This window comes from Octopus bimaculoides, chromosome 6 (genome assembly GCF_046866305.1).
Source record: "Octopus bimaculoides isolate indiv1 chromosome 6, ASM4686630v1, whole genome shotgun sequence".
NCBI lineage: Eukaryota > Metazoa > Mollusca > Cephalopoda > Octopoda > Octopodidae > Octopus > Octopus bimaculoides.
The window spans coordinates 108,356,407-108,383,441 of NC_142933.1; the positions used below are offsets into that span (position 1 = coordinate 108,356,407).

Consider the following 27,035-nt stretch of genomic DNA (forward strand, 5'->3'; position numbering starts at 1 on the left):
GGATTTTATTTATTTCAAATTCTGAAACCAAGCAGATTTCAGCAAGATTGGAACTCAAAACTGAATGATAATAATAATAACATTGAAAAATACCTTAGGAATGAGAACCCAGGTTCGAAATTTCTCTAAGACACCTGATGAAGGCTGGAGGGTATATCAGTCAAAACGTTGTGCTAACAAGATGAACAAAAATGTAAATAATGTACATAATACAGTTCTATATTTAAGAGGTGAGGAATTATCTAGATATTCCTTCCTATAATCACTGCATATCACTCAAAGTACCTCTGTCTTGATTACCAACTTTGAGACAATTAGTAATGAAGAAATGAAACCTTCCATCAAAATTCCGTGCAAATTTACGCTTCAAACACCCGGTCATTAGATTGTGGCCATGCTGGGGCACTGCCTGGTATTTTTAATCAAACGATTTAACTAGTATTTTTTTTAAAGCCTGTTACTTATTCTATAAGTCTTATCAAACCATCAAGTTATAGGGGATGTAAACATACCAACACCAGTTGGCAGAACACGCTTTCAGTTTCCACTTACCAAATCCACTCACAAGGATTTGGTTGGCCCGAGGCTATAGAAGACACTTGACCAAGGTGCCACACAGTGGGACTGAACTCAGAGCCATGTGATTTGGAAACAAGCTTCTTACCAGTCATACCTGCACCAAATACTGACAATATTTCACTAAATTCCTTATTTTAGAAATTAACTGAAAGAAGGAGTGCATTTCAAGAGAAATATAAGAAAACAGCACCACTCCCCTTAATTCTTTGGTACTTTTAACAGATTTTAACCATTCAGACTAGAACTTGGTACCCTTCCTGTCTACAGGCATTCGAAGGAAACAGTCACATTAACCCTTTCGTTACTGTATTTTAATATGCTCTGTGTTTCAGCTAGTGTTAGGAACATAAATTGTGACTATGGTTTGGTGGAAGATTTTAATTCAAAACATGTGAAAACAAAACATTTGTACTACAGATCCAGAGGTGGTTTCAACCAGGTTGGTATCAAAAGGGTTAAGAATTGTTTCTCTATTATATATTTTAACCCTTTTCTTACTATATTTCTGTTGAGATGTTCTGTGTTTCTATCAATTACTTTAATTTTAACAAATAATTTAGTTATCTTTAAGATAGTGCTGGGAACAAATTGTGACTAAGGTTTGGTGGAAGATTTTAATTCAAAACAAGACATTTGTACTATAGAGCCAGAACCGGTTTCAGCTGGGTTGGTAATGAAAGGGTTAATCTGACCAGTCTGGGAGAAGCTGTAATAAGGCTATAAGTGTTGTTCCTCTAGTTGACAAAAATAAATGTGGGAATGTCATTTACTGTCCCCATTTTAGCTACTTTTTCTGAAAAGAAATATATTCCAAGACAAATGTTAATTGTTGCATCTCTTTATATCATAAAAAAAATCAAGGAATAATAAAAGTAAATCAATAACATTGGTGTAAAGAATTCCACACAGATTGGTTCCAGTGTGTAACTTGACAAATTTCATGAAGGAAAAAATTTGCAGCAGGTTTAATCATTAAACAAGTTAAACAAGTTCAAAATAGAAAAGGTAAAATGGTCAGGGTTTCCAATTTTGGTAAAAATTGGAATTTCAAACAATTTGAGGGTATTGAAAACAAAAAAAAAATTTACCCTCTACATATTTTTTTTTAAATTTCATTTATCTTTTTTCCTCCGTTATCAGAGAAAAATAACTCACAGCCAATGTCTAGGATTTACTGTTTGAATAAAGAACCAAGAAGATAATCTAAGAATGAAATGGCTACCGAGAGAATACTAAGTTTCCAAGACAAAAATGGATTCAGAAAGGGTGGAGACAACATTTTTTATTCGTTTTTATTATAAACAGTAAAGCCAATTAGAAACAAGATCAATATATCTATTTATCAAATATAGATTTTATATATATATATATATATATATATATATATGTCTGTCTGTCTGTCTGGAATTGAGTATATATCTTTCTTTTCATTTCATACTGTTTATTTTCTTTATTATTGTTTTTATTAGCAAAAGTTTAAAAAAGTTGGGTGGGAAAAACTGAATGTTAATCAAGATAAATTAAAGTAAAACAAAAAAAAAATGTTTACTCTTTAAAGCACAATTAAAATACCAATTATCAAAAATAAACAGCAGTAATAGAAAGGTGCAGCTCAGATAACAATGTATTCCATGGTGTACTTGTCTTGAAACAGGTTTCACAAACTAAAAAACGTATAAGCATGAAAGTATTTCTAAGATCAAAAGATTTTTTTGTTAACCCTTTAGCATTTAAACTGGTTATGTTCACCTAAAATATTGTTTCATGTTCAAACTGGCCAAATCTGGTCTCTCACACCTACCCTACAAAGTCACACCAAAAGTAAACAATCACATCATAATCTCAAAGCTAACAGATAATCCATGATTCATTCAAAGCAATGTGAATAAATACGCATTACATTTGCCAGAGTAATCTGAATGCTAAAGGGTGAAAGTGCTTGGAAGTAAAAGAGGGAGTTATTAATTGGTCTTCTAGGAAAAGAACTTTTCTAACTATATCAAAACTGAATACGCTTTAAAAACAAGCCAGAGAAACTTAGGAAGTGTCCAGGAATAAATATTTGAATTCACATAAATTAAAATGCTATCTATATTGACATTGATAATCCTCTACTGATTGCTAATCAATGTTGATGCTAAGTAGTAACAACTGGTAGCAATTATCTAGATTTTCTTCACAGAATATTAAAACAATTCAAAAACCAGTGAAACTACAATTAAAACCATGAAAGGTAAATAGTTGATTAATCTACTTAGAAATAAGATATTAATTCAAAATGGACAAAAGTGTCTACATTTTTTTTATTCAGTAGTATTGTATCAAAAGAGTTAATTCCTGCACAAAACTATTAGAAATTGTTCCCAGCAAGTTTTTGGATAATTTGTGGCTAACAAAACAAAACGCATTTGAATTAGCAAATCTAGTTAAGGTACCTTATAGCTAAAGTAAGGTTCATGTGACAACTGTATAAAATGTGGAATGAAGAAGAGTTGTAGATTAAACCTTAAATAGAAAGTGTATAATAGAAAACTGGACCATAATAATAATGGTTTCAAATTTTGGTACAAGGCCAGGAAGTAGAGTTCAAGTTGATTACATGAACCCGATAGTCAACTGGCACTTTTTTTTTTTTATTATTATTATTATTATTATTATTATCATCATCATCAATCCTAAAAGGCTGAATTTGAATACAGAACAGAGAGCAAAAAGAAACACGGCTAAGCATTTTGCCTGCAACACTGATCATTCTGCCAGCTTTCTACCTTATTGGACCATAATATAATGTGTGTACTTGGAGCCTTCTCTATCCATTATCATCCTACTGCTCTCGTTAGCCCACAAACTTTAAATAAATGGAATGCAAATTTTAGACAACCTCAAACTATCAAATGGACTTGAAAATCTAAGGTTAAAGAAACAAAACATGAATCCAAGAAAATAATGTGTTTATAACAAAAAAAAAAAAATCAATGCTGCAAATGATTCTGGAATGCATGTTATAATATATCAATATTAGATTTTTTTTTTTTTTTTTTTCAATATATCAAAGCACAATTTTAAACTGAAATTTAATCCTGAGCACCTGAACAAGAGAAAAAAAGGAGGGGGTGAAAAAAAATATAAACAAGACTATTGGAGAAGAGAAGTAAAAAAAAAAAAAATTGTGAAAAACTAAAACACCAGTAGTAGTAGTAGTAGTAGTAGAAACAAAATCAAGATGTGACATTTTTGAAGTTAAGTAATTATCATTGATGACAGTAACAAGAAATTAGACAAAACATTGAGCCAGAGTGAATCAAAATTTCACTGAACCTTTTCAACTAATATTATTGCTCAATGGCAAAAATTCAGAAAATTTTCCATGATTGTAAATACATCAGTAGAAAGATTGTTATCAAAACATTCAGTGTTTTGATAAGGAGGACGAAAAGAAAAGCAAAGATTGAGGCGGGGTGGATACAGGTGGACAAGAATAACAATACAAGAAAAGCCACCAAGACAAATTCTTTTGGTCAGACACTATTACAAAAAAAACAGGCACTTGTGATAGAAAAATATCCAACAGGATATGTACACACATTTTAAACTTGATATATAACAGTTAATGTATGTATAAGAAATCATTAATTTCAATTCAATGTGTGCGTGTGTGTCTGTGTGTGTATCCCAAAGTCAAACATTGGCACTGGAATTAATATCAGTAAAAATACATCACAGTCTGTCTAAGATATCATGCTTTTCTTTTAGATTCATATCTTTGAACTTCCTGATTTTCTTCTTGGACAAGATCTTTTGCTTCATCTCCTCAGCACTTACATTAACAAAGTTTAATGGATCACTAACATCAATTTCTTTAGGGTCTTTAACGGCTTTCACTAATGAAGGAGGAGTGTCTAAGTCTTCAAGAGGGACTTTTGTGAAGTAGGATGTTGCTGGTCCAGCAACTTCGTTGTCTGATATATTAGCTTCTGCTTTAATCGACTCAATATCAGATTTGACCACTGCCACTATATCGGATTCAGCTTTCTCCGATTCAGCTTTTTCTGATTCCGCTTTCTCCGATTCACACTTTTCTGATACTGCTTTCTCCGATTCCGCTTTTTCCGATTCTGCTTTCTCTGATTTAATCGATCCTGTTTTAATTGAATTCGTTTCTTGTTTGTCCAAATCAGATTTTTCTGATCCACTTTTGATAGATCCTGAATCAGTTATTACAGGAATTGGATCAGGAATATCATATATTGCATCATTTTCAATATCATTCAGAACTTCACTTTCAACTTCTGATACAGTCACCTTTTCCACAGTAGGTTCATGTCCATTTTCCTGTAGACAAAAAAAAAAAATTTTTTTTTTAATCAATTTACATTTTGATTTTACAGGTTTAACCCTTTTGCTATATTTCTGTTGAAATAACACTGCCTTTGTTTTAACTCATTTTCAAAATAATGAATTAATCAAAATAATTCATTAAGCTGTTTGGATGCAGAACAAACTTTGGTGAAAGGTCTTAATTTACTTTAAAACAAGAGGTTTACATCATAGAGCCAAAGGTGGTCTTAGGCAGGTAGGTGTCAAAAGGGTTAAATAAAAAAAATTTCAAGAAAACATGAAAAACAAGATCAAAGAGTACATTATTTACATTTGACAGACATTTGTCCTCATCTTGTTTGTTGTTAACACAACGTTTCAGCTGATATACCCTCCAGCCTTCATCAGGTGTCTTGGGGAAATTTGGAACCTGGGTTCTCATTCTTAAGGTACTTTTCGATATTATCATCATTCAGGTTAACAGCACAGGCTACTAACCCCAAGATTCCAAGTTCAATTCCAGGCAATGACCTGAATAATAATAACATCAAAAAATACCTTAGGAATGAGAACCCAGGTTTGAAATTTTCCCAAGACACTTGATGAAGGATGGAGGGTATATCAGCCGAAATGTTTTAACAACAAACAAGATGAGGACAAATATCTGCCAAATGTAAATAATGTACATAATTCCTTATCTCTTAAATACAGAACTGTAGGATCAAAGAGTATAAACATACTTAATGCTCAGTCAAGCTAGAATGAAATATTTAATTTTCATCTGACCAAGCATTGCACTCCCAGAATAGTTTGCTGTTTTCATAACCATAATTCTATACTTACCAGAATGTGTGAGACTGGGTGAGTTTCCATAGCAGTAAAAGTGGAAAAGAGCAAAAACACACGCATCCTCCTAATGATGTCACTCACAACCCAAAATGAAATGCATATTTATTTACTTTAAAGGGTTTTGCTGTTTAAGACTGGACCCATGCGAGAAGAATAAAGTAAACTACAAAAACAAAACAAAACAAGTTGTAGTTTTACCTTCTATTTCTATATTTAGGGCAATGATCCTTTCTTCAGGGCATTTGGGAAAGTGAAGGATGTTAAGGTCATTGCTCAGGAGTGTGGGGAAGAAGAAGGAGGGAGGTGACATGCACAGACTGATGTTGCTATAGTAACTAAATCTGCTTCATGTAGTTCCTTCCTGTTTATGGCTGGTCTCTGTTGATAAGGAGGGCCTCCATGATTCTGAGATTATTCTTGCTGACTCTAATGGATACCTTGAAATCCTGGGTCTGGCACTTTAAGTGTTTTTTAATTGAAGTATCTATGTGCAGATATTCTTTTATTCGAATGTACAATTTATTTACACAAATCTTGGTAAAGAATTTTCTCCCAAGACTAATGGAAGATCTTATGTCCCGATTATTCTTCAATCATGTTGAACATGACTACCCATGTGACCTTATGTAATGGTTTATTTATTAATGATTTAATTATATAAAGGTAGTCTAGAATTAAGAGAAAATAACCAGTGAAATTTCAATGTCATCTGTGTCATCATCATTTAACATCCATTGTCCATGCTGGCATGGGTTGGACAGTTTGGCCAGGGCTGGCAAACTGGGAGGCTGCACCAGTCTGTTTTGGCATGGTTTCTACAGCGGGATGCCATCTCTAACACCAACCACTCTGAGTGCCACCAACATGGGTGCCATTTGTATGACATCGGTATCTGCACAGCTGCAATTTTGCTCAGCTCGAGTCTTAAGCATGACATAATGCCAAAGGTCTCCCTCATTGCCCCCGTGGGGCCCAACACTCAAAAGGAACTTGGCCACTTTGCCTCCATGGGGTCCAACGTTTGAAAGGAACTCAGCCATTTTGCCTCTGTGAGGCAGAATGCTCAAATGGTGCACTTTACATGCCACCAGTATGGGTGCCAGTTATGTAACATCAACATCATCCTTGACTACAATTTCACTTTGCTTGACAGGTCTTCTCAAGCACAGCATATCAAAGGTCTCAGTCACTAGCCATTGCTTCTGTGAGGCTCAAAGTTTGAAGATCATGCTTCACCATTACACTTTGAGACAAGAAATCAATGTCTAGGAATTGACATAATTATATGTAAATACAACAGACTTGAGTGTAATCAGCATACCTGGGCATGTGAAAGTGTCGTGTTTATCACTAATTATTTCCTAGTCATGGCCAATGCCAGTGCTGTCTGCTGGCACCCATGCTAGTGGCATGTAAAAAGCACTGTTCTAACATTGGGCCTGATGGAGGCAGTGACAGGTGACGAAGACTCTTGGTGATATACCGTGCTTGTGTTGACCTGCCAAGCCAAATGAGACCATAGTCATGGCCGATACTGGTATAAGATCAATGGCACTTATGCCGGTGACAGGTAAAAAGCACTCACTACACTCTCAGACTGGTTGGCGTTAGGAAAGGCATCCAGCCACAGAAACCTTGCCAAAGCAGATCGGAATCTGGTGCAGCCCCTCGGCTTGCCAGTTTTCAGCCAAACTGTCCAAGTATGAAAAAAGAACGTTAAACAATGATGATGATGCACAGGTTTCTATCGAAACCACCATCTTAAGTCAATAATTTAAGCTAAAACCAACACAAATTAAATATAAATTTCTTTTTTTACTTACAAGTTCTGGGGGAGGTGCAGGAAGGTCCTCACTCAGTCCATTGGTTATCAAGGTGGCACCAGAGGCAATTCCTTGGCTGGTGGTCTCACCTGTCTCAGCATTTTGTTTTGTCTCTGAAAACAAAGAAAACTAATGTATAATACAGGGTTTTTGTTTGTTTGCTTTTTTTTTTTTAACTTTTCCAAGTTTGTCATTGCATATGACCATGCTGGGGCACCCCCTTGAAGTGTTTTAGCCAATCACCATAAGTCCCAGGACCTATTTTAAAGTTTGATACTTATCCATTTGGTCATTTTGTTAAACAACAAAGTTACAAGAGGACATAAATACCAGTTGACAAACAGTGAAACACACAAACCCACACACACAATTTGATCAGCCCAGTAACAATAGAAACTTAGCCAAGGTACCAGAGTGAGACTGAACCCAAAACCTACAGTTATGCCCATGTCTATATTGACTGACATTAAGGAAACTAATTCAGTTTGATAAAAAAGGTATTGTTATTTCCTTAGATGAGGTGAAGAATTTAAAGTAAACCTTAAGATCTTCCTAAGAATGTTTTGAGTTTATATTTAAAATTTGAACTTAGAAAAAACTCTTAGGTCTAGTACCTTAGTAGCCAATATAAAGTACATCTGAACACAATACCTACTAAAAATATATTTGAGTGTGGTACTTACAAGCAATACTTTGAGAGCAGTTTCTGACAAAGAGCACATCTGCAGTACCTAATTGCTAATTTTGTCAATATAAATACAAGAATTGAAATTTAAGGGAAGAAAATTGCCATCACATCAGAATTAAAGTTATTGCAAAATAAGCGGGTTGGTGACAGTTAGGATGTTTGGCAGTAGAAAAATCTACCTCAAACTCCCTCTGAAGCATGCAAGCCTGGAAAAGTGGATGTAAAAATGATAGTGATGATGCAGGAGCATAGCATATTTTCAAACTAAACTTAAGGCTTCTCAAATGATGAAGAAAAACGATAACTTTCAATAATTCTAAAAACAAAGTGTTTATAAGTTGGTCAATGCTAAATTGGCAGAAATTATTTGAATGTTATGAACTGAAAAGAAAAAAAAAAAGCAATTTTGAAATTACTTCTTTCCAAGAAAAATTAGTATTTGTAATATATTAAGGTGTGCTCAAGTCAATCAACTTTATTTACATTTGACAGATATTTGTCCTCAACTTGTTAACACGTTTCGGCTGATATATTCTCCAGCCTTCATCAGGTGTTTTGGGGAAATTTCGAACCTGGGAACTCATTCCTAAGGTATTTTTCGATATTATTATTATTCAGGTCACTGCCATATGCCTGTGGGCATATGGCATAGTGGTTAAAAGCTTAGGCTACTAACCCCAAGATTCTGAATTCGATTCCAAGCAGTGATCTGAATAATAATATAAAAAAAAATACCTTAGGAATGAGAGCCCAGGTTCGAAATTTCCCCAAGACACTTAATGAAGGCTGGAGGGTATATCAGCCAAAACATTGTGTTAACAACAAACAAGACGAGGACAAATATCCATCAAATGTAAATAATGTAAATGATGCACATAATTCCTCATCTCTCAAAAGGGTTAAACCAAGTCATATTACTCAAACTGTTTTTGAGTGTCTAAACAGAAATAGATGCACTTCCGACTTTATGGTCAAGTGGTGAACATTTGGAAAAACCACACTAGAAGGAGGGAAGGGGTATTGGGATGGCGGTGTGATTAAGAAGCTTGCTTTGCAGGCATGTCGCTTCATGTTCAGTCCCATTGTGTAGTACCTTGAGAAAGCATCTATAGCTTTGGGCCAACCATTTGCCTTACAAATGGATTTAGAGAGTATGTGAGAATGTGTGTCACTTGACAACTGGGTTTGGGTTTTTTTTTACATCCTCATGACTTAGCTTGCCAAAAGAGACTGACAGAAAAAGTATAAGACTTAAAAATAAGTCCTGGGGCCAAGTTGCTTGACTAAACCCTTCAAGGTGGTGCCCCAGCATGGCCACAATCCAATAACAGAAACAAGCAAAACATGAATTCTAAAAATTAAATGATGCAGAACCATTTTGGAATTACATTAGGATAGAAAATTAATAAAATTGATATGTATTAATGGAGTTGATCACTATGACAACACTATTGATACATTGAAATGATCAGCTAATTGAAAAGTTTTCAATCAAGACTATCAAGAGCTCAATAGTGTTCGATTAACTGTTTGTTTTTTGTTTTGGTATTTTCCTGGTATTGTCTCTTTACTGTTATGGCTTGTATTAAGATCAATCAACAGTGAAAATGTACCTGAAATGGCTTCAGGATGTGTGTGTGTGTGCAGGGGAGAAGGGGGGGGGGACCTGTTGAACTAAATAAATCATTCAACTCCAACAAGAAGTTAAAGTAAATAATGTAGTGTTTATTTGATTGATTCAGAGTGGAATCAGTTAAAATGTTGATAAATCACATGTTAATGGATGTCAGTCTTCAGTTTTAATAGTCGGGGGGGGGGGGGGGGGGGGGTAAAAAAAATTAACATAATAATGTGAATTAATAGAATAACATGAAGCAGTAATAAGGATGGCTAAATATATTTACTGTATTTTCCAGTAGATGTTTTGAATCTTCCAGACCATAATTTATAGGCAAAAAAGGTAAACTTGTACATGAAGACATCTTTGGAAAAACAAATTCCATGTGAAATGCATCAGGATTAGGGAAGATAGTGTAAACAAACATCATCACTATGTCGACTTGTTTGTTGCAAACCCTGTTTGTGATGGCATGACTAGGGAAAGATATCCTTGGATTTGCATTGTCTTAAACTATTTATTCTCAGGTAAATTAGATAGAAACTAACCTATCTTCTAAATTTAGTTTCTTCATTAACATACTAGCCTCAATTTTCTTTGACAAAATATTTCTCTTTGCAGAGACAGGGCAGTTTTTAACCATTTAGCATTCAGCTTACTCAACATTACCCATATATTCACACAAATTTTGAATTAATCAAGCTCTATCTTGTAGCTTTAAGATTCAATGTGTTTTAATTTTAGAATTACAATGTGGGGTAGGTGTGAGACTGGATCTGACCAGTTTGAACGAACAGAATATTAATACCAGATATGGCTAATTCAAATGCTAAAGGGTTGTCTTTTGTCCACGAGAAATGAAAAGTTAATGAACACAAGTTTGATACACATGCATGGTAGGTGTTTAAGTTTAGTGTCATGTCCATTTCTCCATACCAGCATCAGTTAGATGAATATATTAATGCATTTTTTGCAGCCAGATGGGCTTTGCTCAACCTAAGGTTATAGTAGAAGCCACTTCTCAAAACTGCCATTCACTAGAACTGAACCGGAAACAACATGGTTGGGGAACAAACTTCTGAACTACAGCCATACTTGTGCCTTTCTGAATAAAAGCATTGTTACTCTTTGAGAAATGTTTCCAGCTCAAAACCAGTCTGGTATGATGCTCACATTCTGAAGTAAGACAACTGATAGGTAGAGGAGGTCAGACCAATCAAAACTATGTGGCTATAAATATTCTATTTCATCTCTAAAAACATGATGTGCAGCTTAAAAAATGCATTTCAAACATTTAATCTAAAAGGAAGTACTTCAGCAGAAAGTCAAACAACAGGTGATCCTTTGCATGTTTAAAAGGAATGAGGTACAATTAGGTTCTGTCAAATTTAGATACAAAGATATTTTTTAAAAATAAAACGACTGATCTTTGACAATTGTTTTAACACCCATTTTATTTCCCAATACTGGTCTATAACACAACATGCCTTTACGTACCCTAATGCTATACCTAATGCTATACCTAATCTATAAATCCCAACTGTCTCTGATCTGGCTAGACTATTTTATATTTGCTTTGATCTATGTCGATCAGTGACTTTTCATAGTCTACTGAAGATATTTTTTCTTTTTCCTTTTCACGAAGCATGTCCAAACCAGTGTAACCAGTTTCTTTTATACCACAATACTTACTTCTGACACCCAACCATGTTCTCAATCCAACTTGCACTCACCCCATTTTATAAATTAATCCTGCACATCTGACAAATCTCATTCAATTTATTTTCAACAGCTGTAATTCAATACCCAAGTTCCACTTTTCTCACACAAATTGAGTTTTGTCTTGTTAAACATCTGTGTTGTTAACAGGTTATTTTTAATCTATGTGATAACTTGTCCCTTCTAATAAATTTATGAAAGCAGCAAGAAACACAAAAAAGCGGGGCGGGGAATTGGCAACATTACAAAGCCACTAAAATCTCACCAACCGAACTCAATGAAAAAATACAAAATTTAAACTAAATGACTTGAAAAAAGAAAAAAAAAAAGCATTTATGAAGTCTAAAAGGGTAACGATCAATCAGTTTATTACTTTCAAAAATTATTTAGATTTGATAGAATATCACTTTTTTAACAACTATGTTTCCATGCTTTGCACAAACCAAATGAAACTTGTCGAGGCAGATTTTCTGTGGCTGAATGCCTTTCCTATCATCAACCCACATTTGTTTCCAAGCAAAGTTGCTGTAGAATACTAACAATGAATGACATTGCTTGCATGACAATGACACTCAAGTACAACTCATGTGATGTCAAGTCAAGAAGACACAAACCCACACATGATGTTCTTTCAGTTTCTGTCTAGCAAATCCAATCACAAGATATTGGTTAGTCTAGAGTACAGTTGGAGACACTTGTTAAGCATGCCACATAGTGGGCCTGAATCCAAAGCCATATGGCTGGGAAACAAACTTAGCCACGTCTGCACGCATATGTGTGTCTGTGGGTATAGTTAAATTATGAGATAAACCTCAAGTAGGAGAACTGGTTTGAAGAGAACTTTATAGGTTACACTATAAAAGAATGAAATAAGAATAACATTACAAGAAAATACTATCACAAATAATTGAGACATTTTTTCCAGGTGTCCATGCTTAATTTCTCAGACAATCATATTTTATAATTTAGATAAATTATGAATGATATTTAAAAAATTCAAAGTAATAAAAAAAAATCATGATAAAGACGGCTCAACAAAGTACCTGCAGAGTAGCTAAAAATCTGGATGAAATGAGGTCCTAGTAAAAAAAAAAAATGACTACTGTATTTAATAGTGTAAAAAAAAAAAAAAAAAAAAAAAAATAGCGTGTCACTTAGACATAGCAAAGCTATGATGAAGGAAAAAATTTTGTACCAGGATTGAACACCAAATTAGGGGCACAACTTCTTCAAAAGTAAACATGGTAGTTTAATTGGCTTTACTGAAAATACATTCAATGTACAGATACAATTTATGTTGTTTAGCAGCAGATGAACTATTGTATAGTTGAAAAATTATCAGCTTGCAGGCTAAGATAAACACCCTTATGGAAACTGAGCTAAATTTTGTTTTTCTAATTAACAGATTTAATTAGAAAGCAAAGAATATGTTGATAATTATTAACCTTCTGTTTTTCAAGCATTTTTAAAGTTTTTTTCTAGAAATTGCTTTATTTTAACCCATTGTTACGAACCTTTCTAAGGCTATTCCAGGTTCTATGATGCAAACTTCTTGTTTCAATGTCATTTGAATTAAAATCTCTCATCAAGACTTCATGTTAGATTATGTTCCAAATGCCAGCTTAATGATAAAATTATTTTATTAAATTAAATTATTTTCAAAGTAAACTGAAACAAAGAATTTCAATAGGAATATGGAGACAAAAAGGATTCTGACAAGACTGAAAAGGTGTGGTGCTTCTTGAAGATACTAAGCTACAGATCCAACACAAATTTGTGAAAATTAGAACAAAACTTTATTAATTTTAATTGGAAAAACTGAATCAGTACCCTTAATCTATGTGCAGAGTCTTCTAGACTGACGAAGCTGATGCAATTGTTAGTCAGCTTGAGCATCTGATGAGCAATCAACACTGTTGAAAAATATGAGCAGAGAGGGAATTCCAGAGAACAGCAATTATGGAAAGAATTAGTATGTAAAATGACTGGTGTAGGGATATGGGAAGGAATAACAAGAAGAGTGCCAGGGAAAATGTGGAAGATAAATTCAATTCAGAAGTTTATTGTGGCTGAGCGTAAATAGAAGCAAAAACATCTGTAAGCCATTGGTTGTTAGTAACTGTCTCAATCTTTCTTATTGAGAGAAAAGGTAAAAGAAAGAAAAGAAAACAGCAAGAGCTGACAGTAGCCATGACATCATGACTGACAAAAGCAACCACCAGCAGAGATATATTAATCTAGAGCCAAAGAGACCAATTAAATAATCTCATAAAAGTAAATGGGAATTGCAAAATGCCAGAATTTTAGAGGCGACCATTAACTGTAAATGGGAAGAGCATCTGCAAATTGACACAGCAGATCTAAGTGATTAAAACATTTACAGTGACAATTACTGAGAATTAATGTCAATTTAATATGCCTGCTTTATATCATAAAACTAAGTTTGCTTTGCTTTTTTTTTTAAATTCCCCACTTTTATATCCTTACTGGGAGGTAAAATATTCATGATATTTTTCAAAGACATTTTTTTTTAATATTTTGTATAACATTTACAGTTTCTGATCAAAATCATCAGGACCCTTTATTTTAGTTGAAGGAATCAACCCCAGTCTCATCTTTTTTTGTATTATTGTAAAGCCTGGTAACATGTAGCAAACTAAGACACTGCCAATGCAGTGGGATTGAACTGGAAACCATGTGGTTGCATAGCAAACTTGTAAAACACATTGCCATATCTGCACTTATTAGATAATTAACTATGGGCAGTGACAAGGTGAACAACATCTATTTGCACAGTGAAGAGAGTAATATTTATTCCATTAAGCAATGGTGGAAGGAGGAGATATTTGTGCTGTTTGGAGTAATACTATAATACTTGTGTTGTTTGGAGTAATACTATAATACTTGTGCTGTTTGGAGTAATACTATAATACTTGTGCTGTTTGGAGTAATACTATAATACTTGTGCTGTTTGGAGTAATACTATAATACTTGTGCTGTTTGGAGTAATACTATAATACTTGTGCTGTTTGGAGTAATACTATAATACTTGTGCTGTTTGGAGTAATACTATAATACTAACTGGTTGTATGGTGGGTCTATACTAACACCCCTCCCACTAGGTTAATTTTTACTATAGAAGACAATGTCTCTCAATCCTGTTTTCTTGAGTAAAATACGTTAGTCACTGTCCAAAAATTTGGGTGTGCTTTGTACATTTGACATGCTAGATATGTGAAATGGTTCACACCAGTGCACATTATTTCATGACGCCTGGTTGCATTTAGCGCATAACAATCAGGAGGTTCCAGCCAGTGCTAAAAGCCTACTACCACGCCTCAAATTCAGTTTCTTTTACTCCCAGGTGACTTGACTGAGCAGATCTACAATCAAATTAGTCCAAAACATGACTAATTGTTTTCTTTTGTTTTTGGTAGGAGACATTGTGCATCTAGAACATTATCGCGTGCGTGCGTGCGTGCGTGCGTGCGTGTAATCCAAGCTGTAGGGTGTAATCCAAGGAAGATCTCTTTAGCTGCTCTTTTTCAGATTGGTCTCTGACATGGTTATACAGCATGGTGGCTGGCTTCATCAAATCAATAGCTTTGCTTTACTACTCACTACGGTTACTGGTTACATTTTATTGCAACAGTGGTGCCCACATATAGAAATGAAAGGGACACATCAAGTATAAAATGTTGGGTGTGATAATGCCCCCCCCCCCTGTCAGAGCAAGGGGTAACTCATTTCAATCATGATTACAGCTGTCAGGATTCATCATTATTAGCCCCTGGACATTGCTGACTCAAGTCCTAAGACTCATAGAGCTATAGGAGTCCTAGTTATTTGGTTTCAAATGGCATAGACCAAGATAACATTCCCCCTGAACAGGGCCACCAGTCCATCATAGCGTTACTCAGTTACAATTGAGTCAAATGAAGTGAAGTGAAGTGCTTTACTCAAGAACACAATGCATCACTTGACCTAGGAATTGAAACCACAATCTTGCAACCATGAGTGTCAGGATTGGCAAAATTTAAATCACAAACCCTAATTATTATTTTTTTTTTTTTTTGGTCATTCCCTGCAGGAACTTCTCACCATTTTAGACAAGGAATGCAACAAGCATTTTGCTATATAAGGGAGTTCATTCTTGAAGTTTTGAATATTTGTTCATGTAATCCAATACCACAATCTGGTTTCTTACATTTCAGAAACTATGTAAAGCAAAGCCATAATTGTTCCTTCAAGCTTTTTTCCAAACATTACAACCTCCATTTTACTTCTAAAAGTCAATTAACAACAGACACACCAACAGAACTTTGATCCTTTATCTCATACCTTTAACCCTTTCACATTCAGACTACCATTTCAAAAGCACATCCGAACATGATCATTGCAAGGGCCACGGATTGGCTCCCATGCCCGTGGCACGTACAAAGCACCATTTGAGCGTGATCGTTGCCAGTGTCACCTTACTGGCACATGTGGCACGTGGAAAACAACATTCGAGCATGGTCGTTGCTAGTGCCGCCAGACTGGCTCCCATGCAGGTAGCACGTAAAAAACACCTTTTGAGTGTAGTCATTGCCAGAACTGCCTGACTGGCCCTTGTGCCAGTGGCACGTAAAAGCACCCACTACACTCTTGGAGTGGTTGGCATTAGGAAGGGCATCCAGCTGTAGAAACTTTGCCAAATCAGAGTGAGCCTGGTGCAGCCTTCTGGCTCACCAGTCCTCAGTCAAACCATCCAACCCATGCAAGCATGGAAAGCAGACATTAAACGACAATGATGATGATGTTTTGAATTAATCATGCTTTATCTCATAGCTTTGAGATTTCGATGATGTGATTATTTTGAGAATTACATTTTAGGGTAGAAGTGAGAGGCCAAATATGGCCAGCTTGAACGTAAAAGAGTGTTTAATTTCTCAGAACTTTAAACCTTCATGCTGTCACTTTCCAGTCAGCTCAATGTCTTTTGCTATCTTTACAGTGAAGTTTCATCAAAAGATTCAATAAATTCATGCCAAAACCATTTTTCCAATATTTAAATACAGGATTTAGTTCAGGAGTAAAACATCTCAACTCAAACTGCAGCATCAGAAATTTAGAGTTTCTATTTTTACTAATTTCCTTCTTAAGGGCTGAGAAAACAAATGATTAAATAATGCCGTTGAGTACCCAGGAATTTGAAAAAATCTAGTATCTCATTTAGCTGTTTATGAGGCAGCTTGTCTTAAACATTTTGTTACCATATTTCTATTACACTGCTTTTTGTTTCAATTCTGAAAATAAATTTTAAAAATTTGGCAAAATAACTCATTAAAAGGTGGAACGCTAGAACCGTTAGCATTCCAGACAAAATGCTCAGCAGCATTTTTTCAACGTTTTACATTCTGAGTTCAAACACCACCAACATTGACTAGCTTTCATCCCTTCAACGTTGATAATGTACCAGTCAAATACTGAGGTCAACACAACTGACTGACCCTCTACCACTAAAATTGTTAGCCTCCTGCAAAAATTTCTAACAAATATTAACCCATTAATGCCAAACTTTTTAATTTATAATTTCTTTTTTTCAAAAAAAACTTATTACAGTAGGTGTAATATCTGAAATAGACTCCAGTCTTGACTAAGGATAGCTCAAAACAAAATACAGGTGTTGTAGAAATATGGATTATCCTTCTGGTCCTAAAATAAAGGACCATGGGTACTAATGGATTAAGCTAAAGTTTGAAACAAAACCTTTCAAAATTTCCTGTTAATTCAGACCCCTTTAAAACGGGTAAGTTTGCTTCCCAGAACAAAGGAGCAATCTCAGGTGGGTTGGTTTCAAAAAGGGATGACATGGAAAAATATCTCCATTTTTCCAGGCTTATGTGGAGTACACAGGTCTTTACTAGCACAGTATTTTGCTATTTGTTACAATGCTTTGTCATTTTCTTTCTAACAGATCAACCTCTCACAATTGGCTATCATCATTTATTCCTAAGCATTCCTTGGTTTTCTTCCACAAGATCCTTCCATTTGAATCCACTGGAGTTTTGCTTTTACTAAACTGTCATTTTACATATGTTAAATGATCCTATCAATGCCATCTTCCTTTCTTGTATGCCATATTTGATTCTCCTTAGACCTAGTCTGCGACTTAACGCATTACCCTCATACAGACAAACATTGTACATTTTAACATTATACTAATAATGGAATGTTAAGTCTCCTATCATTTGATGGTGGGGGAAACTTTGGAAACATACTCCTGCCATCATTCGTAATATCAGAAATTATAACTTACATGCAATAATTATCAGTTTTTATTATCAAATTTCACAGTGCTTACACAAAATCATCAAATACAATAATTTTCAAATGAAAAATATCACCTTATAACTAAAAAATAAATTTTGTTGTATACCTGACTGGCTCCCGTGCCAGTGGCACGTAAAAAGCATAATTCAAGCATGGTCATTGCCAGTGGCACCTAACTGGCCCTCATGCCAGTGGCACATAAAAAGCACCTACTACACTGAGTGGTTGGCATTAGGAAGGGCATCCAGCCTTAGAAACTACCAGGTGCAGCCTTCTCGTTTGCCAGCCCTCAGTCAAACTGTCCAACCCATGCCAGCATGGAAAGCTGACATTAAACAACAATGATGATGATGATATACTTTCTCGCATAACTGTCCCACTGCCTGTATAGCATACTGAGTATGGCCACCTCCCTGAAGATACTAAAAATCCTGCTTAAAGAGAACTTTTGTCTTAAGTTTCAGATATTATGTTATTTGTATCTTTTATTGGTTTCAATCAGTTAGCTACAGCCATGCTGGGACATCACCACGAAGGATTCTGAGGAACAAAACTTTTTTCCTAAATCTGTTGCTTATTCTAGCAGTTCCTTTTGAAACAAACTATGGGGATGTAAACAAACTAATACTGGCAGATGGACAAACACTAACACACATAAGGCTTCCATACAGTTCCTGTTTATTAAATTCATTCAATGCATTGGTCGAACGAGGACAAAGCTTACAGCAGAAAGCGCTCACAGTAAGCTACTGAGGTAATGGAGGCAATGAATGAATATCTAGAAGTGAGCACAGAGAGGGTGCTTATAATAGACCAGCAAGTGGTTAATTATATAATTTGAAAAAGAAAAAAATATCAATGTGTTATTAAGATTCATTTAGTTGCAAAAACTTTTTAAGTTTCATCAGACTAAATGAAAAATTTAAAAGGAAATAGATGTCTTATTAGATCAGGCTTTTTTTTTTTTTCTCTAAATTTTTTGTAAGGAAAAGGTAGAAAAAGGATAGCAACTCTTTCTTCACAGTATACCCTTGGGGTTTGGAATCATGCAAACTGCGCAGCAACTTCTCTAGTATCGGTACCAGAGATTAAAAAAAAAAAAACTCAGCACATACTGTAACGCGTTAATTAGACAGGGCGCAAGGCGTTAATTAGACAGGGCGCAAGGCGTTAATTAGACAGGGCGCAAGGCGTTAATTAGACAGGGCGCAAGGCGTTAATTAGACAGGACGCAAGGCGTTAATTAGACAGGACGCAAAGCGTTAATTAGACAGGACGCAAAGCGTTAATTAGAAGGGACAAATAGAAACTGTACCAAAGACATGGAAACAGGACGCAGGCCTTGGGCCTATTAGATCCTATTAAACCCTCCAACCCATACCAGCATGGAACAGGCAACATTAAATGATAATTTTTACAATATATACATTTGTTATTATTCCTTAATGGAAAAGATAACAGTAGAAATAGCTAATCTTAAAAAGAAATTAACACACATAATGAAATGCAGCAGACTACTACAAGAATAAACAGGTTTAAGTAGGATATCAGCTGAACAGAGAAGAAAGCATACCACAAAGGCTGGTTAGTTTCTTCAGCCATTATCTTTAAAAAGCAGCTACCATAGTAACCGGAGATAAAGAGAGGTAAACAAGACCAAGTTTAAACGGGACAAATCAATGCTGTTTTAAGTTATGCATCATACTGAAGCCAGATGTTTAAGAAGCAGGCCAGTGTGTGTGTGTGTGTATACATACATAGGCACACATTAAACTTTAAGGCAATATTTCTTAAAATCAACATTGCTTCCCAAAGCTAGTAGATATACAGAGAAAAATATCATTTTCTTTCTCTTTTCAAGGAAGAAAATGATTTATGAGCACAAGAACAAACAAGAAATATAAACCATAAATCGTTAGGAAAAGAGCAAGGGCAGTCTTTAATTTCCTCGTTTGTGAAATACTTAGAATAAACAATGCCTAATGAGAATCAATGCATTACATGAAACATCACTCATTTCCACTGTATATAGTCATCATTTTAATGTTCACATATCTATACTTGCATGTGTCAAACAGAGGAGTCTAAGACAGATTTTCTACAGCCAAATGTTGTTCTTCCTGTTGCCAGCACTTGTTACCAAGCAGGGAAATATTTTCCCGTGATTAGATAGGTTTTTGCAGAATATCGGAAAGGACTGACATTGCTTGTATGGCAGTGACTCTCACAACTATCACCTGATGTAAAAACAAAGAGACACACCAACACAAATACGACCGGTTTCTTTCAGTTTCCATCAACCAAATCCATTCGGAAGGCTTTGGTTGGCCCAGGATTATAGAAGACACTTACTCAAGATGCCACACAGTGGGACTGAAACCAGAATTGTGTGTTTGGGAAACAAACCTCTTAACCATACAGCCATTACCAGTCATCAATCATTAAAATATTAAATCAAGTACACAGAACTCATTATGGCAATGTCCACTCTGGGAAAGTTAAAGCTGCTTGGAAATGGGGAAGAACAAAGGATTTTCTAATGACAATATACGCAAGGTTACAGGAGTTGAGAACAACGTCATGAAATTTAGTTTTAATACAACCAACCCATTACCCCACCAGCCACCTCTACCACTTGAAGGGGTCTAAATTTTCATCTATCTGAAAAGAAGCAATAAATTAAGATACACCATAATACAGAGACATTTTTTCTTCACTCAAATAAAAAAAATTTTGTGCAAAACAAGTTTATCTTACAAAAAAGTGCACCAAGTTGGTAGAACTACATGCCAAACTAAATGCCATACAGCATTTTAGTTTGGTCCAACATTCTGTATTTGAAAACTATGAGAATGATTCAGGTTTGATTTTTCATCACTTAAAATTTGCCAATACAATATTTTAAAAAGAATATTAGAGTCAAACTAAATTGAGGGTCCAGTGATGTCCAACCTGTCTTTTAGTCCAGCATCCAAAATGTTATCAGGTGTGTGATACATTGGTGAGAATATCAGGTTCACAATCAAAGAGGTCATGGCCTGAGCAATGCACTATATCCTTGGGCAAGTCACATTTTTCCTGTCAACTCAGTTGACAAGTACCAGCTGACTGGTTCTGTGCCACTCCTTTCCCTCCATCTGTCATGTCCTCAATGTTCCAGTGAGTCAAAGGTGGGAGTCTCAAACAAGAGTCTATAAGGAGTGCTCACAACTATGCAAGCACCAAAAACAATTAGCAAAGGTGTGGGATAAGTGACCAGGTGATGCTTGCTTGCAAACACTGGCTAAGCAAGCCCCCAAGGTGTTGCCATTGGCTAGTCCCATTCCTTAAATCTTCTGCAATAATATTCAAAAGAAAAGCAAAGTTAAACTTAAAACCCCAGGACTTGATAAAATTAATTTTAAAACAAGGACAGCACATAAAGAAGTGCTGATCTTTGAGGAGGGAACCTGTGGAAGTAGACCCAGGAAGACATAAGATGAAGTGGTGAAGTATGATCTTCAGATGTTGAATCTCACGGAGGTGATGACAAGTGATTGAGACCTTTACTGATTTGTTGAGCTTGAGAAGACATCAAGCCACGTGAAATCATAGTCATGGCCAGTGGCACATAGAAGGCACCCACTACACTCTTGGAGTGGTTGGCGTTAGGAAGGGCATCCAGCCATAGAAACCAAACCAAATCAGATTGGAGCCCAATATAGCTCTCCAGCTTATCAATCAAATTAACTCATGCCAGCATGGAAAACAGACACTAAATGATGAAGACAATGGGCTGATTAAAACTGAAATAATCCAAGCTATTTTGTGAAAACAACTGAAGTTTTATGAATTTTAGCTAATAATGCATATTTTCATTTTGGACAACAAAGCCCTTTGGTAAGACTAGTCCCAGCATGATAAGAAACCACATATTAAGCAGACATTTATAGAAGTCATTTGAGTGATACATCACCGATTCCTACTCTTAAAATGACCTTCCATTCTAACACACACATGCACACACACGTACGCTCACACAGAGATCAGGTGAACATGGACATAAAAATAGTTTCCTTTTGTTTATCAACTCAGAAATTGGTATCCAATAGTAATTTAGAGGAGGAGAGAGAGAGAGAGAAAGAGAGAGGGGAGTGAAAAGAAAAGAAATAGGAGAGCAAGACAAAAGGAAAAAGAGAGGAAGAGAAAGAGATAGGCTGTGAAGGTGTAATACAATAACCTCACTGTCTGTAGTTGGTAAACAAGTTTAAACATAGCCAGGAAAATACTAAAAGTTTCTTCTAATTGAATTATCAATAAATTTAGTTGCTGTGTAAGTAGAATCAATTGTTTCTAGTCAGCAATAACAACTCCAATGTCATTTTAATTTGAAGTTGGGGGTAATGGCTTCAATCAGGGACCCATTTTAGTACCTTTCCACTGTGATAGATGACAGTCATTTTAGAAAAGCCTCAATAGGCTCTCTTCCTTCCGAGTGTAAAAAGAAATAAATATCATTAAGACAGAAATATCAAGATTCCACCTGCATACACCTTACAAATTCAAGTATCCATGGAGAGAAAAAAACCAGTCACTGATCAAGTTTTTCATCTACCCAACTAACTAACCTACCTGCTGATCCTCACCCATCACACTAGTCCAAATTTAGATCTTTGCATATATATTACAGCAAGTTTTTATAGTTCATATCACATTGTCAATCCTTAAACAAGTGAATAGAAACGTGACCCAGATTTTTTGTGTGCTTTTATTAAACTAAGTGGAAGTTTGACACTATTTACAGCAGCAAGACAGTTATTTGATCTCAAGACTTCAAACAATATCTAGAGTAATATTTCAGAAATTTTTATGACTTATCTCCACACACACACAAGAAAATCAACCTCCTGCTTGAACATTGCCCTTTAATCATATCATTTAATTCAGTCATTTAATTCAATCATTTAAGTACACGTTTGAAAGCTGAGTCGACAGAGGAGTTCTAACGGCATGAAATTTCCCAATGCACAAGTTTCTAATATCCAAGTGGCTAAAACGTGTCAGCAGAAAGGCACCCTGTGCCCTCTAACAGTGTAAGAAGAGCTGAAACTTGCTTGGGGAGGGTTTCTTCTCTGAAGACCTTCTGGTGTTCAGCTCTCTTGACAGTTTCTTCATTTGCCCCAATGAATTTAATTTATAGAGAGAATTTTCCTAGCTTACCCATTAAGCTGTTCCCAGCACTTAAATGCCATTTTTTCTTTTTAATACTAGTTAAAACCAAGACAGGAAGGGTTCAGAAACCTGAAGCCCACTTATGACCAGATCTAATGTTACAGAATTAAAAGTCGAGGTAACCATTCTAAATAATGAACATGTTTCGTACAACTTCCATTAAAACACTGAATTCCTGAGAATTCAAACTGGAGGTGCATGGTGGTTTAATGGTTAGTGTGTTGGACTCATGATGGTAAGATTGTGGTTTCAGTTCCTGGACCAGGTAATGCGTTGTGTTCTTGAGCAAAACACTTCATTTCATGTCACTCCAGTCCCCCTCAGGTGACAAAAATTAGTAATTGTATAACAGACCAGTGCCTCATCCAGGGAAGAATATTTATGCCAGAGAAACTGGAGACCCAGCCCTATGCTCTTTACAGAGTAACGTGGACTAACCATTCAACTGCAAAATAATTCCAATTCTTTGGAAAATTACATTTTATTTTAAAATCTGAGACAAGGAGAGTTAAGATATTTACTTATGGGGGTGGGGAAATAGTCAAATAGCCATGTTGGTCAACATTAAAACAGCCATGTTAGTCTCTCAAAACTTCTTCATACTTCACTCTTTCAATGCAACTCATTCCAATTTATCAGGAATTTGATTTCAGTGTAGAATCAATACTTATTGGATCAATCCAATTTCATAATTGACGTTGTCCTGGTAGCACTGATACCAATCGCACCCTCCCCCCACCACCCTTTGTAGAACCATCAACTCAAAACCCATTCCTTGTAGCACTGACATAAAACTTCTGGTGACAACATTTGGTGGACCATTGTTTTAATAGGTAGGGTTAATTAACATGAGTCTTAAACCATAAAAATACCTACAAAATGAGTAGAAAGAACTGACAGCTGAATAACAGAAGCAAACCCCTAACAAGATGGAAACAGAACCAGGACTCACAACTCAGAAATGTGAGGTACCAAACTAGAATTTGCGATAGTGATTGATTTCTACGTAGCATCTGACAAGCCCAACATTAATCCTTTACTAAGGACATGTAGGGACACTGGATTTCATTATGCAACCCTAATATAGTACAAAGTTCATTTTTATATTCTTCTGTGTTAGCGGTGCTACTACATCACTGGTTAAGGTTATCACTACAGATCTTCCTTAGAAATTATAACCAGTACTGATTATCTTTGTAGAGATAACCTTAAGTGAATTAACCCTTTACTTGCCATACTTTTATTAAAATATACAGCCTTTGTTTTAATTTTGGAAACGAAAGTTTATCAATTGTCCTTAATATGGTGTTTCAAGCATTAATATGAAATTTTGATAGGATATTTTAATTTAGATCACTTTAAAACATTTTGTATCATAGAATGAAGAGTTAATGAAACAATTTGGATATGTTCCAAAACAATGTTTATAGGAAGAACCAGGCAATTCAAGCAATGAAAAACTTGACCAAAGCAAATTCTGAACTACCAAAAAGAGATGAATTAATCCTTTAGTTTTCTCATTCTGTCAAAAATAATGCTTATTTATTCACACAGTTTTGAATTAATCGTGCATTATCTCGTCACTGAGATTTTGATGTGATTATTTTCAGAATGACATTGTAGATTATGTACGAGACTGGATCTGGCCAGTTTGAACAGAAAACAGGAATATTTAGGGCAGATATGGCTTGTTTAAATGCTGAGGAATGAAACCAGTTTTATAATAAGAGCTAACAACAAACTTAACAGGAAAATAACCCCCCTAACACTTTCAGGCATTCCAATACACTAATTTCTACAGGGAGGGAATATGGGAAGATTGAAAAGTGAAACAAGAAAGGGGAGAGAGAGTTTTACTATACCAAATAGAAGTTGGGACCTCTAAATTCCAAAGTCCACTTGTCCATGTTTGCATGGTTTTAATGGAATTTATTAAAGATTTTCTTTGGATGGCTGTCCTTCCTCTTACCAACTCTCACCCACTTCCAAATAAGGCAATGTTTTTCCCTATGACTAGACGTGTCTTTATGGGAGATTGGATACAAATGATGCTTCTTGTATGATGGTGATACTTGTTTACAACTATTGCATGATGTAAAACAAGGAGACACACATCCACACAGATACCTCAACATACACATGCACACATATATACATACAAATAATTTGAGAGCATACCCTGCAAACAGTAAAAACGAAAAGAAAACCCACCCCAGATCCTACACACACACACACAGAGGCTTTCAGTTTCTATCTACTAAATCCACTTAAGGTTTTGGCCAACCTACTGTGAACCTTGTCCCTGTAAAATTTTAATATGTACTCTAACATTTAAATGCATTAGGAGTAATATTTAATAAGAACATCTGAAAAAAAGCTAACTAGAAATTATTGTAATTAAAATATTAATCAATAACCAAGACATTCTTTTTCAGCAAATACAAGAGAACATAACTCAAAACATCTTCCAGACTTCTTCAAAAACATTGACCTCTTCAATGATTAACATTTACAATACTTGAAGCTGTGGTGAAAAACAATAGACATGGCCACTATAGGTGAAGGCACAGTGTTCTGATTAAGAAGTTTGCTTTACAACTGTTTCAGGTTTAGTCCGATGTGGCACTTTGAGCAAGTGTCTGCTATAGTCCCAAGTAAACCAAAACCTTATGAATGTATTTAGTCCACAGAAACTATAAAAAGTTCATATATGTGCATATGAGCATGTGTGTGTGTGTGTGTGTGCCCTTGTCTTGCTATTATGCACCAGTTGCAAGTAAGCATCCCTGTCATAAAAGCAGTGTTCGTTTGCAATCTATGAAATTATGCCCAGCTATTGTGTTGTTGATGTTTGAAGGACCAGGGAGAATATTACCTTGTGTGGAAACTGCTTAAGGGTTGGCAACAAAGACAGCCAGCCATAGAAAATCTACTTTAGAAAATTTTGCCTGACCCCTGCAAGCTAAGAAAAGTAAGCAGAACGCACAAAAATTGCACTTTTGTAGGTGTCAGAAAACAGGATGGTTCATACATGCCATCCACATGAAAATGGTGTTAATATTTAATGCATGAAAAATTTAAAATATTGGTCACCGACTAATATATTTATTGTCGCTACATATTTTTATTTCCAGTCACTTTGTCTTAATGTTCCAGTCTCAAATTAACATCAACTATTTTGATTTCTTCATGTCCATGGAATCTGAATTATTTCATTTCTAAAGAAGTGATTCTAAACATTTGACTTCACAGTCCACTGGAGGCCAAAGTACAAAATTTGGCACACTTCACATGGAAAGTTCATGTATTTTAATGTTAATGTATTTTTTTAGAAAAAAATATACAAAACTATTTTATTATTCATAGTCATTTCTATGAAAACCGTAACATTATTCATCATGCTCAAGCATAAACACAGCACAGTGAGAACCTCAATTGTAAACTATATAAATTTAACTCTTTTCAATAGCAACCCACCTGAGACAATCTTTTATTCTACAGGGTGTCCACAAAGTTTGGCTACATGGAATAAATAAAATCATAACATAAACAATTACATATAAGAAATTGTTATATCTTAAATTATGTGTTAATCCCCATGTACCCAGACTTTGTGGACACCCTATACAATACAAACTGTTTTAAAATGATTAAAACTTTCCATCAAAATTTCATATTTATTTATTGCCCACAGGGGGCTAAAGAGAGGGGAGAAACAAGGACAGACAAAGGGATTAAGTCGATTACATCGATTCCATTGCATAACAGGTACTTATTTAATCGACCCCAAAAGGATGAAAGGTAAAGTCGACCTCGGCAGAATTTGAACTCAGAACATAACGGCAGATGAAATACCACTAAGCATTTTGCCCAGCGTGCTAACAGTTCTGCCACCAAAATTTCATAATTTGGTGGC

At 35.3% G+C, this 27,035-nt stretch overlaps 1 protein-coding gene across 1 annotated transcript in view; it reads right to left on the reverse strand.

The window, feature by feature from the left end:
- Positions 1–1,401: 1,401 nt before the first annotated feature.
- LOC106879293 (uncharacterized) overlaps positions 1,402–27,035 on the reverse strand; it is a 66,220-nt gene continuing 40,586 nt past the window's right edge. Inside the window, exons 2-3 of the mRNA XM_014928795.3 lie at positions 7,569–7,681; positions 1,402–4,911 (exon numbers count right to left, since the gene is read on the reverse strand). Of these exons, the coding sequence (XP_014784281.1) occupies positions 4,297–4,911; positions 7,569–7,681 (728 nt within the window). The 3' untranslated portion in view covers positions 1,402–4,296. The remainder of the gene's footprint in view (positions 4,912–7,568; positions 7,682–27,035) is intronic.